Source organism: Mirounga angustirostris, unplaced genomic scaffold (genome assembly GCF_029215605.1).
Source record: "Mirounga angustirostris isolate CCGP_5_RB_7025 unplaced genomic scaffold, mMirAng1.0.hap1 SCAF_1, whole genome shotgun sequence".
Lineage (NCBI taxonomy): Eukaryota > Metazoa > Chordata > Mammalia > Carnivora > Phocidae > Mirounga > Mirounga angustirostris.
In genome coordinates, this window is record NW_026991709.1 from 2746822 (window position 1) to 2763755 (window position 16934).

General features: G+C 49.8%; 1 protein-coding gene across 3 annotated transcripts in view; it reads left to right on the plus strand.

The window, feature by feature from the left end:
* Window positions 1–40: 40 nt before the first annotated feature.
* The window catches only part of HSF2BP (heat shock transcription factor 2 binding protein), a 100307-nt gene continuing 83413 nt past the window's right edge, over window positions 41–16934 (plus strand). The window contains exons 1-4 of one of the 3 annotated variants that reach the window (XM_064578243.1): window positions 41–318; window positions 2133–2394; window positions 3057–3207; window positions 15258–15361. In XM_064578243.1, the coding sequence (XP_064434313.1) occupies window positions 2359–2394; window positions 3057–3207; window positions 15258–15361 (291 nt within the window). In that variant the 5' untranslated portion in view covers window positions 41–318; window positions 2133–2358. Of the gene's footprint in view, window positions 319–1437; window positions 2395–3056; window positions 3208–15257; window positions 15362–16934 lie in introns of those variants that run through there. The other 2 variants (XR_010407385.1, XM_064578246.1) reach the window with 2 other exon arrangements.

The window sequence follows — 16934 nt, forward strand, 5'->3', positions numbered from 1 at the left end:
AGCGGCGGCGGCGCGCGCGGGCTGATGGCGTCACAAAGGCGCCGGCCGCCGCCGCTCGCCCGCCTTCTGGGGGCGAGCGCGGCAGACCCCGGCCGCGGGCGGAGCGAGCCGGTCGGCGTCCGGCCGTGCCTCCGCGCTTCGGCTGTCCGTAGTCGCCACAGCTCCGGGCGTTTGGCGGCGGGGTTAGCTAGCGTTGAGTCTTGGCCAGGAAGAGACGGATGGCCAATTTCAGTGGTCTAGACTCTTCAAGCCCGCTCTACGGAAACTCCATCCGATCGACTGCTCGCCTACGAGATAGACGGCGCCGAGTTTTTAATTGTACTGGACTCCTTGAGCCGCCTCTGCGGGGTGCAGACAGAGAAGGGCGGCAGTCGTAGGGGTTTTGGGCGGGATGTGGGGGACAGCCCCATTGAGGGGTCGCCCTGATGGGGGCCCGGTCTGAGGCTCTGCTGCTGTTGGAGGCGGTGCCTTCCAGCGTCCCCAGTATCCGGGTCCCGGGGCGGGGGCGGGGCAGGGGCAGAGGTAGGGACAGGGCAGGTCCCGGTGCAGAGCATGGTAGGGTCAGGATCAGGTCCCGATGCAGGGGATGGCAGGGTTAGGGTCAGCTCTCTGTGCAGGGGATGGCAGGGGCAGATCCTGGTGCAGGGGATGGCAGGGGCAGGTCTCGGTGCAGCGGATGGCAGGGACAGGGTCAGGGTCAGCTCTGCAGGGGATGGCAGGGGCAGATCCTGGTGCAGGGGATGGCAGGGGCAGGTCTCGGTGCAGGGGATGGCAGAGGCAGGTCTCGGTGCAGCGGATGGCAGGGACAGGGTCAGGGTCAGCTCTTTGCAGGGGATGGCAGGGGCAGATCCTGGTGCAGGGGATGGCAGAGGCAGGTCTCGGTGCAGCGGATGGCAGGGACAGGGTCAGGGTCAGCTCTTTGCAGGGGATGGCAGGGGCAGATCCTGGTGCAGGGGATGGCAGGGGCAGGTCTCGGTGCAGCGGATGGCAGGGACAGGGTCAGGGTCAGCTCTTTGCAGCGGATGGCAGGGACAGGGTCAGGGTCAGCTCTTTGCAGGGGATGGCAGGGGCAGGGGCAGGGTCAGCTCTTTGCAGGGGATGGCAGGGGCAGATCCTGGTGCAGGGGATGGCAGAGGCAGGTCTCGGTGCAGCGGATGGCAGGGACAGGGTCAGGGTCAGCTCTTTGCAGGGGATGGCAGGGGCAGATCCTGGTGCAGGGGATGGCAGGGGCAGGTCTCGGTGCAGCGGATGGCAGGGACAGGGTCAGGGTCAGCTCTTTGCAGCGGATGGCAGGGACAGGGTCAGGGTCAGCTCTTTGCAGGGGATGGCAGGGGCAGGGTCAGGGTCAGCTCTTTGCAGGGGATGGCAGGGGCAGGTCTCGGTGCAGGGGATGGCAGGGACAGGGTCAGGGTCAGCTCTTTGCAGGGGATGGCAGGGGCAGATCCTGGTGCAGGGGATGGCAGGGGCAGATCCTGGTGCAGGGGATGGCAGGGGCAGGTCTCGGTGCAGGGGATGGCAGGGACAGGGTCAGGGTCAGCTCTTTGCAGGGGATGGCAGGGGCAGATCCTGGTGCAGGGGATGGCAGCGACAGAGGCAGGTACACGGACAGATGCAGGGGATGATGGGCTGGTACAGGTCCCGGCATGGGCGCAGAGATTTAGAGGGTGTACTTGTGAGTCTGTTCCCAGGCCTGGAGAATATTCAGAGGACTCCGGTGTTGGCTCCCTGCCAATTTCAGAAACAGACGAAGTCTTAGTTGTGCAATAACCCAGTACATTTGAACCCACAGGCTGCACCCTAATTTGCAAACTCGGTGGGCATGTGGGGGCAAGTGAGTGGACGAGATGGCATCTTCCAATTCACGGTGGTCGTCTCAGTTGCTTAGCCAGCTGGCTGGACTGACCTTCCCTATCCGGGGCAGACGAGGTGCAACTAGTTTACTAGTAAACTACCGCTGTCAGAAAGCTTCGAGCCTTGCGAATGGAGCTTAGAGCCCAGCGAGGGAGCATAGTCGCCAGCCCCGTGCGGGCGGTTCCCTTGAAAGCATCGTCCCTTGCCAAACGGGAAAGGTCCAGTTCGACCTATTTAACTTGACACTTACACTGGAGTCTCACTGTCCTTCTACTTTGCAGTTAACGAGTTTAAAAATCCGGTTAAGCCAGGAAAGCCGACGCGGGATCTCGCCGACCCCAACCCTGGTGCGCGGGGCCGAGAACGCCGCTCAAACTCTGCGAGGTTTGAGCCTCGCTGCGCTCCGTTTTCCGACGCCAGTGCGGACGCGTTCCCGCGCTTTCGGGCGTGAGGGGTCAGAGGGCGCGCAGCGGCGCAGGCGCAGGAGCGGAGGCTGCGGCGGCGGCCATGGGCGAGGCAGGCGGCGCTGAGGAGGCCCGCCGGGTCAGTGAGGAGGCCCGCGCTGCCCCCAGTGTCTTTCCCGCGCTGTGTGGCGACGCGCTTGGTCTTGCCTAGTGCTCCCCGGGCTGCCCTGGGCCTCGTCCGTGGCAGGGTGGCCCCCGGGGTGGGGCGCCGCCGAGCGCGCGGGGGCTGCGCTCTGGGGCAGGGGGCGCGACGGTGGCACGTGTGGCCCGAGCCCAGCCCTCGGTGCCAGGTGCAGGGACGGCGCGGGCCCCAGGTCCCCACGCTGTGACCTCCGCTGCAGGGGAGGTGGGCGAGACCCGGCTCACGGCGCTCGCTGAAGGCCACCAGCCTGCCCGTGCCCCTGTTTGCGGCCTGACACCGCTGAAGGGTGGCGGAGGCCAACGCGGGGTGGGGGGCGGGGGCGCACCGAGTGGGAGCCGGTGAACGTCCGCCTCGTCTGCGGGCGCCGGGCGCCGGGCCGGACAGGAACGGCGGCTGGCATCTTCTTCGGCTTTCGGGGGAGGGCCTCGGGTGCAGACGAGAAACAAAAAACGGGCGCCCACTTCGCAGTCTGCGGAGCCGAGGGCACGTTGGGTAGAGCCGTGCTTCTGAAGCCTTCATGAGAAGCAGGTGTCGAAGGGAGGAAGCCCGCCGACTCGGGAGAGAGACGTAACGGTGTTAAAATCTGCTTGTTCTTTTAGCACGTGGGGACTAAGGAGGAATTCGTTAAAGTGAGAAAGAAGGACCTGGAACGGCTGACAACTGAAGTAATGCAGATCCGGGACTTCTTGCCCCGAATACTAAATGGGGAGGTGCTGGAAAGCTTCCAGAAATTAAAGATTGTAGAAAAAAGTGAGTCTTCCCTACGTTTAGCAGTCGTGGACGGTGACAGCAGTCTAGGCCAGCAGGTTGATCTTACAGGAACAACTGTAGAGTAGTGGTACATAAGCCTTAAACGCTGTTAAGTCCTTGTGATTACGTTTGGGACAGGCGGGGGGCATAAGGAAGAGAGGCACCCTGGAGCGGGCAGCTCAGACGTGTGTAAGTTGGCAGTGGGGGAAGAGTGGCCAGCTTTCTGGAGTTTGTCTTCTCTTTCTACTCTCATCCTTGATTTAAAAAGCTCTACTCTACGATTTAAGTGCTTGTGTAAATTAAAGATCCTGCCACATGGAAACCTTGCATGGAGTTAAATGCGTCTGTAGAGATCGGTGTGTGTTTCCTTGTTTCTAGGTGAATGGACAGGTCGGGTTTTTTTGAAGATTTATTTATATATTTTAGAGAACGGGGGGTGTGTGGGAGGCAGAGGGAGAGAGGGAATCCGAAGCAGACTCTCTGCTGAGCTCGAAGCCTGATGTGGGCTCGATCCCCCGGCCCTGAAATCATGACCGAAACCAAGAGTTGGAGATGGTGACTGAGCCACCAGGTGCCCCACCAGCCCTGACAGGTCAGTTTCTAGCACTGATTTAAGTCCAGAATTGCCAGGACTTGTTCATTCAGAGTTTGAGATTTGACCTGAGCCATTACCTCAGGTATCAGTCTGGGAACCTATTGAAGTTTTTAGATTCTGGGATCGATTCTGCACTTGCCTGACTGAGGCTGAGTAACATTTAAATCAGCCTTTGGTGCATAAAGCTGGTCTGGCACCCTGCATTGGACTACTCACAGTCTCTGCATGGTCTCTGGGAGAAGTGTTTTTGAGGGGCCCAGAGCGTGTCTCCAACACTGATGCAGACAAGAAGGTATCTGGACTCAATAGTACACACTTCTGGTTTGTGCAGATGCACCTGGTCAGGAGGGCAACCATGCACAGTGGGAAGGGAAAATGCTCCTGGTCACCACAGCCCCCCGTGCTGCTTAGTTTCTCTTTGGAATCCTCAGATCCACCCTGTGCTGCCCTGTGGCGTGCTCTGGACGGTACTCCTGCACCCTGCCTGCCTCTGACTTCCTTGCTGGCCGCCAGCAGGGCTCACCAGTGGGAGGCATCACAGACGGAGCGAGAGATTGGGGTGTTTCCTCCTGCTCCCTCCACAGCTGTGACTCCCACCCTAGGACCTCCTTGACAGTCTCCATTCTCGCTGGGCTCTGGTGTCAGTTTTTCTCCGATTCCTCCATCTGGAGGGCTGTTGCTAGTCTCGGGGGGCCTCACCAGCCCCGGCTCTCCTCTCTGTAAGCAGTCCTTTCCACACATCTCAAGATCTGGGATTTTGTCTCCCATGGAGACCCTGCGGGATATGCTCTAGGTCACTGGTTATGTTGTAGCTCCAGGTCATTGGCTTAGCCCCTGGTTCTGATCCCATGCTCAGCCAGAGGCCTTCTGAGAGCACCTAGTCACCCATGTGCATTTATCTTTAGGGAAGGAAGGTGCCTACCCGTAGTAGAGAGTGTCGGCGTGCTGAGTGGTTGTGTCTCACTGCAAATTAATAAGCCGGCGTTCTGAAAACTACATCAGGGTCTCATGAATTGGTTAGCACGAGTCCATCTTTAGAGATCACAAAATCAAAATTGTGGTACATACGAGAGCGAGGGCCACAGGCGAATCTGTGGTGACTTGATCAGAGTTAGACTTTAGGAGCTCTTGCCTCACGGTCCCCAGGCCCTGTAGTCATCTCTTCTCGCTCTCTGGCCATCTCGTCTTGGTTTGCTTTGCTGATGCGTCCTCTGCAGCAGCCTTTCAGCTACTGGAGTTGCCTGAGGTTCAGGCCTAGGCCCCTTGTCCCCTCACTCCACGGCTTTTCCATGGGTGGTCTCATGCACACATAGCTTTAGTTCCCATCTTGGTGCCAGCGGCTCCTAGGTTTATCTCTGGCCCTAGGTTTGGCCCAGACCCCCAGGCTTAGTTAGGGCCCTGTATCCAGCTCCTACTTGGCTTTTCTTCTTGCCCGTTTCACCATGGTTTCAGATTTTCCGTGTTTGTCCTAGCCTAATCAGCCTGCAGCCATCAGGAAGCACCTGTAGTCCAACGAGGTCAGGTTTATTGGTTTGTTGCCACGAGGGAGACACACCCCAGAGGAACTGTGGGCATCTTGCCAATGAAAGGCTAGAGTTGCTGTGGGTTTTGGGAAAGAGTGGAGTTTGGGTGAAGTGCACATTAAACCACATTTCGATGGGCTGTAAGCAAAGTAGGGCTGTGTGTGGGGCCATCACCGTATCCTACTACAGTGGGCCCAGGCCTCATTTCTTTGAAAACTACAAAGTTTAGCTCGACGTAGAATACTGTGTCTGGAAATCCCTCATTTGAAGCTCTGTAGCTAGCTAGAAATCAAGGCTGCTCCCCTTTGTCCCAGTGACTTCGATCCTACAGGGACAGTGGGATGTTTCCTTTTTACTGGTGTAATTCCAAACAGCAGAATTTCTGACAGTCTGGGATTTTACAAAATAAGCTTTTTGTGAATAAGAAATCAGCAGTCACTGAAAGGGGTCTTCATGATACTTTCCTGTCCAGTGTGTTCTTGGGAGAAACATTGTTTCCTGTTAACTTGGCAGCTGGCTTTATACCTCTGTTGACCCAGCCTAACAAACTGCAGGACAGATTTCTACTTTCTTATCTCTGACTCATGGTATCCAAACCCCTACCCCACCCCAGACTGGGCTTCCTCAGTCTCCCCAGGGCATAAGTGTCCACCTAGAGACCTAGGATCCTCCTCATTGCCCACCTCTCCTCACTATTCACTCTCCTTCCAGCCCCCCAACCTCCTTCCCATAAGTCCTGTACATTTCCCCTCATGGGTGCATCCTGAATTCACTAACCTGCCTCCACTGCCACCACCGAGCCCAGGCCACCATCATGTTCCCCGAATCTCTGCCTCCTGTCTGTCCGCTCATTGTCACTTTCTAGTCTGTCCTGTACACCGTCGCCTGTGTAGTTTTTAATAGTTAAGTTTGGTTATGTCATTCCCCTGCTTATGTCTTCAATGGCTTCTCCTTGCTTTTAGGAAAGACCAAAAAAAAAAAAAAAAACCCCTCCCCTAAAACACTACCACCCAAAAACCTAAACAAAATGGTACGGTGGCTTGAAAGACTTTGTATGATTGGACTTAGCCTCAGGTGCAGACTCACTTCCTTATCTGACTGCCTAGATAAGCTCTGTCCTCCTGTCAGTCCTGTCGGGTGTTCTTGTTACAGCACATGGTACTGTTCTTCAGATGAAGTCGCTTCATTGTCATCCTACTGTGTAAGTCGGTGGGAGGGCAGGGCCCCTGTTTCTGCCTCCCGTTGTATTCTCTGTGTGTGAATATTTGGTCCTGAGAGACTTCCCACCCCATCTCTGTATGTTCTTCTTTCTAAATTGCTCGGTATCTCATGAAGCTAGTGTGCTATAGGCGCCTGGGCGTTAAGAGAAAGGGAGGATCAAAGTGGACAGAGGACTTGGTGCATGCTTGTGCTGGAGGCTTTACTGGGAACTTTGAACTTGAGCTGGCCCTTGAAGCCTTCTGCTTCTCTGGCCTGAGGCCTGGCCTGGAAGATGTCCTCCTACGGCATCTTTTACTCAGTTTTCGCTGTTGAATTTTTGCTACTTGGGTGACATGAAGGAAAACAAAGATTCCCTCCTTTTCCTTTTTGTAAAGACTAGGTCCGGTGACTCTTCCCTGGGCCTTCTGAGACAAATCACATGAGCCATGGCCTTGAGAATGGCTCCCCCAGAGACAATCCAAGGATCACAAGGAGGCAGCAAGAGCTGTAGGACATGTTGATCCATCTGCCTTCCTGGCCCCGTGGTCCAGGAGGGCTCTTGGCTTTGACCAGTATCAGAGCTTCCTTTGCTTCTACAGTGGGTGTATGCTTCTCAGCTTAGGAAGTGGCAAAAGGCAGCACAAAGGGAGGAATGAATGCAGGCCGGGCGAGAGCAGAGGGCAACTATATCTGGTTCGAGGGGAAGCTTCTTTTGGAGCGTAGGTATGGTTGGCTTGGATGGGCTTAGGCCCTAAAGGACCCACGTTGATAAAACGAGTGTCAAGTAGTGAATGGGACTTCATCTGACTCTAGCATAGTAACTCCCTTTAGGAAACCGGGCAGGTAAATGGTGGAATTTGGAATTGTACTGGCTAGGCTTTTGCCTGAAATCTTCTGGGAATAGATGAGCATTGAGGAGTGAGGCGTGCCTTGTTAGAAGGATAAGAGGAAGGTGTTTTCAGCTGGGGTGATGGCGTGTGTGAAAGTCACAGACGGGAGAGACAGCGGAGTTGATTGCTGGCTGATAAGCTAGTTTTTCTGCTTGATACGTGGAGCAAGGATTGGGGTATAGCAGAGTCAAGGTCAGTATATGTCAGTGGTTTATAGAAGACAAAATAATTGTAGCTTATTGTTTTTAATTTGAGATGAGCAGCAGGTGGAAGTTACTCCATGGAAATGATATCGAAAAAGCGACTAAAATTACGTTTTCAGGGGAATGATTTTCGTATCTGAGTGGAGGATAAGTTGGAGGAATTGGGTGGAAGATGAAGGAGAATTAATGATAGAGTGCTCACCAAGGAAGGTCTTGGACTCATCTGAGTGTGGGATTAAGGCTGTGCGGATGGCGTGGAAGGGACGCACGAAGAAATGGTCTTGGTGAAGAAGGGAGGGCAGAGCTCGGTGGTGGAAATACGGAGCGGCCTGTACACCGCTTTGGACAAACTCCCCTGTCTGTAAAACGGGGACAGGCGGTGGCGAGGCTTAAAAAGAGACTGTCTTTGGGAAGCGCGTGGCGTCGCGTGGGGCTCTGGGGGCGCCCTCAGGGAAGAGGACCTGTTGAAGGTGGAGGGGCCGCTGAACACTTGGTGGAGTGAAGGAAGTGCTCTGTTCTTGACCCAGCAGTCTCCATTCTGGCTAGAACAGCATCACTCTGTGAATTTAGAAAAGGTGTAGGGAGCTTTGGAGTATGACTGAGCTCGTTTGAATTCTTATTCTTTCTCATCTGTGTAAAATGGGGGTACCCATGGTGTCCTCATGTCTCCATGAGATGACTTGGCAAAGCAGAGCCTTGGAAGTACTTGGTAAAAGTCAGCTCACCCCCTTGTCTCTCACCTTTTAGCATCTGTTCATCTAACAATAACGGAGTTATAACTGCGTGAATGTGTGTCAAAATGTTTGTTTTAAACCAGAGTCCTATTTTTTAAAGACTTATTTTAGAGAGAGCTCGTGTACGCGTGTGCAAGTGGGGGAAGGGCAGAGGGAGAGAACCTCAAGCTGACTCCCCGCTGAGCGTGGATCCCCCCCCCCGCCAACTCGGGGCTTGATTGCACAACCCTGAGGTCATGATCTGAGCTGAGATCAAGACTTGGACGCTAACCGACTGAGCCACCAGGTGCCCCTAGAACCCTATTTTTTAAAAAATAAAATCCTATTTAGTATGTAGTTCAATATGTAAAATAGATAAAAGTTGTATTTTCTGCATATTTAGAAAAATCTGTTCAGAACATTACTTGTAAAATCGGTACAATGAAGGTGTTTTGATGAAAACAAAATATAAGAGATTTCGGAAATCAGATGCAGTACCATCCTCAGGGTCCAATTTCTGTTTTTAGTTTTGGTTGTTAAGTAACAGGGAAAAGACATAAATCACAGAGATCAGGAATTGCAAATGGTGAAGTTTTTAAGCATTTCACTTTGCAGCATCAGGATGCTTTTCAATGAAACTGATCTGGAAGCTTGAAGCCAGTGGGGTCAGATGTTTTTGTTTCACAGTGAAGTCACAAGGTCTAATAATTCCTTGCCTGTCTTACTGGCACTGGTTCATTTGGAGAGAGGTGGTGGAAAAGCCATTTGGCCTCTCCTAGAGAACACCTTTCAAATACATATGTTGCCTTTGCCATGTTAGATGATATAATTTAGAAACAACTCTATCATATAATTTAGGAACAAATCTTAGTGGCAGGTGTCAGATACTCAACCCAGAGTCTCCATTGGAATTATGTAACATTTCCTGTTGACATCAGACATAAATTGCAGTCTCATTTCTGACACTTTAAAATCTGCAACATTAGTTTTGACCTTTTAAAATTTACTTAAATTCATGTTTAAGTGTTAATACTGGGAACCAGCCTTGTTTTGTTCCGTGAACATCAGTAATGAATATAAACTAGTGCAGCCGTGATACACTGGGGGGAGATTTGACTAATTTTCTCTAGGAACAGAAAAAAGTTATTTTTTGTAATTTAAAATATGTGCATGTCAGCATGGTCCAGTAGAACTTTCTGTGATGATGAAGGTATTATGTGATTCATGTTGTCCCTGTCTGTTTAAAAAACAGCCACTAGCCACGTGTGGCCAACTGGCCCCACACCATTCACTGAAAAGTCAGCCTTCCCCTCCTGTACTACACGGTTGTTTTTGTTCTAAATGGCTGTGTATGTGTGGATTTGATTCTGAATTCTTCATTAGTTTTATTATTTATTTTTATATTGTTCATTATTAGTATTTATTAGTTTTTATATTGATTTTTTTACTTCATTGTGTTTTATTCCAGCTCCCTGATGAAATTCTTTCTGCCTTTTTGTTGGAACATTAACCACAGTTATTTTAAAGTCTGAATCTGGTAAATCCATTAGCTGGATCACCTTTTGGTCTGCTTGTAGTGTCTATTTTCCCTCTTGGTAATCTTGGTAATTTTTACTGATTAATGGATTTTTTATTTTTTTGTTTTAATTTTATTTATTTATGTATTTGACAGAGAGAGACACAGTGAGAGAGGGAACACAAGCAGGGGGAGTGGGAGAGGGAGAAGCAGACTCCCCGCCGAGCAGGGAGCCTGATGTGGGGCTCGATCCCAGGACGCTGGGATCATGACCTGAGCCGAAGGCAGACGCTTAACGACTGAGCCACCCAGGCACCCCTGATTAATGGATTTTTTAAAATGAAAACTTGTAGAGACTTTGGATGATAGTATTTTTCTCTAGCAAGTTGTGCGTGACACACCCCCCGCCCCCACTCTCTGCCCACCTCTGCAGCCTCTGTGTGCTGCTTACGCATTGCTGAGCACCTGGGAGAGGGAGACGGCTCTGCCGGCAGCTCATTTTTCTGTGCTTCCTTGTCCTCCGGGATCATGGCCCACCCTAAGTCTTGGCTGTCCGACAGCTCTGTCGTGTATTTTCATTTCTCAGCCCCGTGCCACCGCTGACCACTCTGCCCAGCTTTGCTGCCTCTTTGCCTGTGCTGCTTTGGAGTATGTCATGGTCCCTGGGAGGAGTGGGGTGGGAGGCTGGGCTCCTGCACCTTGGTGCACTTTCCCCCTCTCTAGGTCCTGGCCTGAGGGCCCCTGTGAGTCAGTAACTCTCACATACCTTCAGAGGAGTTAGTTTGTTTAAATTCTGCTTTTCTAATTATTCTCAGTGGGAAGATTGATCTGATGATTGATCTGTCATAGCTGGAAATGGAAGTCCTTCCGTATAGGTGGTTGTGATTTTTAAATTGTTAAAAACACATTGTAATGTCATACAGTAAAGATAGACTGTGGAGATGTTCCAAATTAAAGGAGGCTAAAGATACAACCAAAGGCCATACCTGACCCTGGACTGGTTGTTGTATTGGGAAGGAAGATTGGCGGGGATGACACAGTGGAGAAGGAAATGTCCCAGGTCTCCTCTCGTCCCCAGTCCCTGTGGAGCCTGTCACTGTCCAAATCTAACAGGAAGCAAAAAGCCAGGAAGCCCGGGTGCTTTGGATGATGACTTTAGCCTCTTGGGAGCACAGAGCATGGTGGAGAATGGATCTAAAGGGCATGTGGAGATGGTCCAGCACACAGCGGACTGGGAGAGAAGACTTACAGGGGCTTATGGACAGAGGAGGTGGGAAGGTAGCCAAGATGGAGAAAGTAGAGACATACGTTATTTGAATATATCACTCCTGACACCCAGTCGTTAACTTTGTATTTGTATGCCAGTAAATGAAAACATTTCCTGACTCTCTGGTTTGAAAAGTACGTTAGCAGAACTCATTTGATTGACTTCAGCAAGATTGATCTTAGTTTTTTGTGATGGTATTTATTTTCAAGTGTTCAGTGGTTGTAGTTGGTAAGTCCATCAGGGAGGTGTTCACTCTGTGCCTGGCATCTGTCAAGCACTGCTAGGTAATGTAGGGATATGCAAAGGACAAAATCTGACCCTTTTCCTTGGTAATTTACAGGTATACTAGGGAGCTCCAACCCTCAGATGTTGAAGTTAGTGATATAAGGTGCTGCCAAGTCCATTGGCAATGCCAATATAGAACAAATTCCTGTTAGTCACACATTTTCTTCATCTTATAAAAGATAACTCAAATGGCCTTTAAGTTAGAAGATGAAGAGTGGTTTGGGGAGCAGATTTTTAGCAGTGCAGGAAAAAAATGCTATTTCCATGTTCTGGTTCCAACTCTTTCTCCCCACCCACCCCGTTTGATTTGTTTTAAAAAGATTGACAAAGTGTTGTTTGGCTGGCTTATAGTGGGTAGAAGGATTTGAAATGCACTTAAGCTCTTTAACTGAAGCCCCCCCCCCTTTTTAATGAATCCTGAAATAGTGTCATTTTTTCATTTTTTTTTCATTTTTTCACTTTTTGAGCTTAAATTGTTGACAGGCTGATTAAGTGAAAATGAGGTCTTAAGGGTGGGCCCTGATCCAGAATGACTGGTGTCCTTATAAAAGGGTACATTTGGACACAGAGACAGACATGCACAGGGAAGCTGATGTGAAGAGACTGGGAGGAGGCCCAGTGACAGCGGAGGCAGTTGGGAATTCTGGAAGATCGAGGCTACTGAAAGGTGGAGGAGCCAGGGAAGGATCCTCGCCCACAGGTTTCAGAGAGAGCCCGAGCCTGCTGACACTCTGGTCTCAGGCCTGTAGCCCCCAGAACTAGGGGAGATGTTTCTGTTGTCATAAGCTGTCCACTTTGTGGTGCTTTGTTACGTACCCTCCAAATCTCAATTCACATTAAAGATGGGGTCTGTTAGCAGCTAATTGTAAATTCTTTTCTAAACCTATTAGTCATATGAAGGGAGAAGTTAAGAGCTGTTAAAAACCCTTCATTTTGGGTTTGAGACTTTAAGCTGTTTTGGTCAAAAACAATCCTTTCATATTAACACAAAACAACTGATAGTTTATTATGCTTACTATAAGCATGCCAGGTGGTAAAGAAAGGGTAGGAGAAATCGATCCCTTTCGTATGGTTTACATTTCTTTGCTCAGTGTTTTTGAAATGCTGCTTTTCCTTTGTAGCTCTGTCTCCTGTCAGTTAATAGTTCTCTGTACCCTTCCGATGAATAAGTTAAGCATTAAGAGATACAGCCATTCTCCTGTTATTGAAACTTTCGAAAAAGGATTGTGAATTTCAGAAGCCATATTGATATGGAAGTGGCCTGTGATGCAGATTGTTTCTATATATTGGGAGTCTGTCTTGGCCACCCTTTCATTCAGTTAACAGTTAAATGGAGATTTAGATGAGCAGTTAGAAGACAGTTTAGGCTGGGTGGCAGCTCCTTTCCTTTTCTGATATGGAGGCTGGGTAAGTCAATGTCTTGACTTTGTATGATGTGTCATTCACTGTCCATATTTTCTGTCCCTGGTTTAAAAAAAAAATCACAGAAGCAGTATATTCTCATTATGAGACATATAACCAAAGTGGCTGTGTATTTTTCTCTACTCAAGGATTAGCAGAAGGAACGGGTAGAGAAGTGAAATTCATTTGTGTGACAAATATTTGTAAAATTCCACGTACCACTGTAGGGATTTGGGGTGTATCAGAAAATGAACCCTGAAAATGCCTGCCTTGTGGGGTTTGTTCAGGGTGGCAGGCACAACTGGGGGCCAGGCTGAGAAAGCTAGGGTTTGCCGGTTTTGTGGGAAGGTGGCGGCAGTGCTCCCAGCTGGCCACAAGGCGGCGGCCTCGTGCAGCGGAAAGGCACCTGCTGCCTCCGGGTGCTTGCGGTGGGCAGGTGTGGCATCCAGGATGCTGACTTTGAATTCTTTGGGGTACCTGGGGGAGAGTGGGATGTCTGACGCTGTCCCCTCATTATAGTAGCCTATGGAAGCTCATGTACGGCTACACAGAGCGGTTATGAAGTTGCCCTAATGAAAATCTTTTGGGTGGCCAGTATTTATTCCCTCATATTTTTATACACAGTAAGGCTTATAGGGATGGAATTTTATATTTTCTTTGCCACGTTTGAGTGACATACAGCTTAATGATACACGAAAATTGAAAAGTGAACTGCAAAGAAAAAGTTTGCAGCACTAGTAATTTTATTTTAGTTCCTTTTTTCATTTTGTTTTTTTTGTGACCGTATGCACGTCATTGTTCATTCATAATTATAACTACGTAAGTTTTCGTTTAACATTGTGACACAGGGCAGCTGTGTAGCTTTTAAAGCATAGCTCTTGACTGATAGTTGATTTCTTGGGCAGCCAGGATTTGGAGGGCAGAGTAGAATTCCGGGGAGAGTCCGTGGTGTGATTGTAGAAGGGAAGATTCGAGGCAGAAGAGATAGTCCCACTTTACTTCACGTGGTTTCTGAGAAACGCATTTTAAGAGAAGTTCTGCCAGCTGGTTTCATAATCTGTGACTGAATACTTAGCGTTAGGTGCTCATCTTCCCTCTAGGGCAAAGGTTCCCTGGAAAATGCAGGCTGCCTTCATTTCTCCAGAGCTTTGGGGATGCCCCTGCTGTTCTTGGCAGTCCCCCCGCCTTCTCAGAGCCTGGCCATGAAGCCGCACCCCTCCTCTTGTCTGCACCTCACTGGACGGAGCGCTGTCAGCCATCTCCCCTCTCAGGTGGAGGGAGGTGCCAGTTTTCAGGCTGTTGCCTCCCACTGCCTTCTGGTTTTTCCGCCCCCATGTTCCTGAGGCTGGGCTCCCTCATTGGCGATAGCTGGTTGTGTGTTGATTTCATTTTGTTAATGACCAGAGACCAGGCTGTTGTCCTGAAGTGCTTTCGCAAAGTCTGTTCCCAGACCAGCGGTATCTGCCTCACCTGGGAACTTGCTGGAAGTGCAGGTTCTCCGGCCCACCTCAGGCCTGCTGAATCAGAAACTCTGACAAAGGTGGGGGGGGGGGGGAGGGGGCAGCAGCCTGTGTTTGAACAAGCCCTGTAGGGGATTCTGGTGGACACTGACATTTGGGAATCACTGTCCACAAGCATTGCTACTTTCATCAGAGAAGGTAACGCCATTAACTCTGAGTACTGTATTCCACCTCGAATCTCAGTATATACGGTAGCATAAAAATGGATGATTTCTTAGTGCCTGAGGTCAAGACGCTTAAAATTTTAAGTTCTGTATTTCTTTGCTTTTTAAATGTCAGTATTTCTGCATCATAATATCTTTTATTTAAAGTTGATAAAACTTTTGATTTCAGACATTAATGTGGATGTCTTGGGGATTTTTGTTGGCGATTTGAATCACCATCTAAATGAATCTGGTGGAGAGGAAGAAAGCCACAGTTCCCTGCTATCACTGGGCCTTTTCCTGTCTGATCTCCGTTGCTGCCAGCCCTCCACTGACTGCCACTGCAGTTCTTCCTCCTGAGTCAGTCTGCCAGTTGGTGAGACGAGTGCTGTGAATCAGCCCCGGCTGGTGCCGTCTCCTCGCTGAGCTCCCTCCCGCTTTTGATGGAGCAGATACAAGTCTGTGCCACGAGACAGTCGGGCTTCTCAGTCCTGCCTTCAATCTCTTACATAACCCACTTCCTTAAAGCCTTGAGTACAAGTCTGGCAGTAAAGTGAGGTCTTAACAATGTAAGACTGAAAACAACAACAACAAAAGTACTTTCTGGTATGGGCTAAAAACTGATAGGAACCTGAAAAGCAAAACCTTCAGAATGTTGGCCACTGAAGGACTGGTTCTGTGACTAATCCCACCTGAGCAGCCAGTGCCTGTTTTCCCAAGAGGTTAGGCACATTGGGTTCTTAGAGGAGATTCATGACTTGAAATACTGAGTTATTGTCTCTCTCTCCTTCTAGACCTGGAAAGGAAAGAGCAAGAATTAGAGCAACTGAGAATGGATTGTGAGCACTTCAAAGCCCGCCTGGAGACCGTGCAGGCTGACAGCAGGAGAGAGAAGAAGGTACGATGCTCACAGGCCGCCGCCTAACACATCAGTGTCATGGCTGAGCCTGCAGAATGGTGTGGCTGGCGGCCGTTCTAGCCCTTAAGTCTCAAGAGAGTGTATTTTAAAATGTATGGAATTCTGGGGGCTCCTAGGTGGCTCAGTCAGTTAAGTGTCGGACTCTTGATTGTGGTCATGATCTCAGGGTCATGGGATCGAGGCCCGCATTGGGCTCAGTGCTCAGTGGGGAGTCTGCTTGAGAGTCTCTCTCTCCTCTGCCCCTCCCCGCTCCCTGTGCTCTTGCATATGTGTACACACTCTCTAAAATAAATAAATAAATCTTAAAAAATAACAAAATGTACGTAATTCTGAATGGGTTGGAAAATAGTCGAACATTGCGATTTTATGACCGTTTAATGTGGAAAATATTTACTGGGTGCCTTGTGATTGTCACTTCCTATTAATTTTACTTTTATTACTTCTTACTTTTTAAAAAGATTTATTTATTTGAGAAAGCGCGTGTGTGGGCACTCGAGCTCGGGGGTGGGGGTACAGAGGGAGAGAGAGAAGCAAACTCCCCACTGAGCATGGAGCCAGATGTGGGGCTCTGTCTCAGGGCCCCCAGGATCATGACCTGAGCTGAAATTAAGAGTCAGACACTCAACCAACTGAACTACCCAGGCACCCCTAATTTCTATGTTTAAAAGACCACTTCAGGGGCGCCTGGGTGGCTCAGTCAGTTAAGCGTCTGCCTTCAGCTCAAGTCATGAGTCCTGGGATGGAGCCCTGCATCAGGCTCCCTGCTCAGCGGAGAGCCTGTTTCTCCCTCTGCCCCTCACCCTGCTCATGCTCTCCCTCACTCTCTCTCTATCAAATAAATAAATAAAATCTTAAAACAAACACTTCAGAACATTAGAAGTCACAGTATAAGAATCTTGAAAAAAGTGCACATAATAATTTATAATCAGAGACGTATTAACTACAAATATTTGTAATTAACCTAGGGGATCATTTATTGATATTTTAGAAATAACCAATATGTTCTATTATTTGCTGAGACTAATAGTATTTCTTTAAAATTATACATTCTTGCTTTTTGTATGGAATACATTATTTCCTCTTCTCTTCTGTAAAACTAAACTATCCTGCCACTTGTGATGAAATTCGGAGCGTGTGTGTTTTTATTCTTAAATAGTAAAGCAAGGGGCGCCTGGGTGGCTCAGTCATTAAGCGACTGCCTTCGGCTCAGGTCATGATCCCAGGGTCCTGGGATCGAGCCCCGCATCGGGCTCCCTGCTCGGCGGGAAGCCTGCTTCTCCCTCTCCCACTCCCCCTGCTTGTGCTCTCTCTCTTGCTGTGTCTCTCTCTGTCAAATAAATAAACAAAATCTTTAAAAAAATAATAGTAAAGCAAGAGCAGTACTAGTAACAGCAGCTGGTATATGTTGTTTTCTGTGCAAGTTCAGCTGTGCCCTCTGACAGGGCTTCAGCTGCTGACCTCGGCCTTTGTCTTCTCCATGTGTTTTCAGAGTTAACTCTGCACCATTCACGGTTAGCTAACTCACTTGCAGGGGACTGCCCATGTCTGCTTC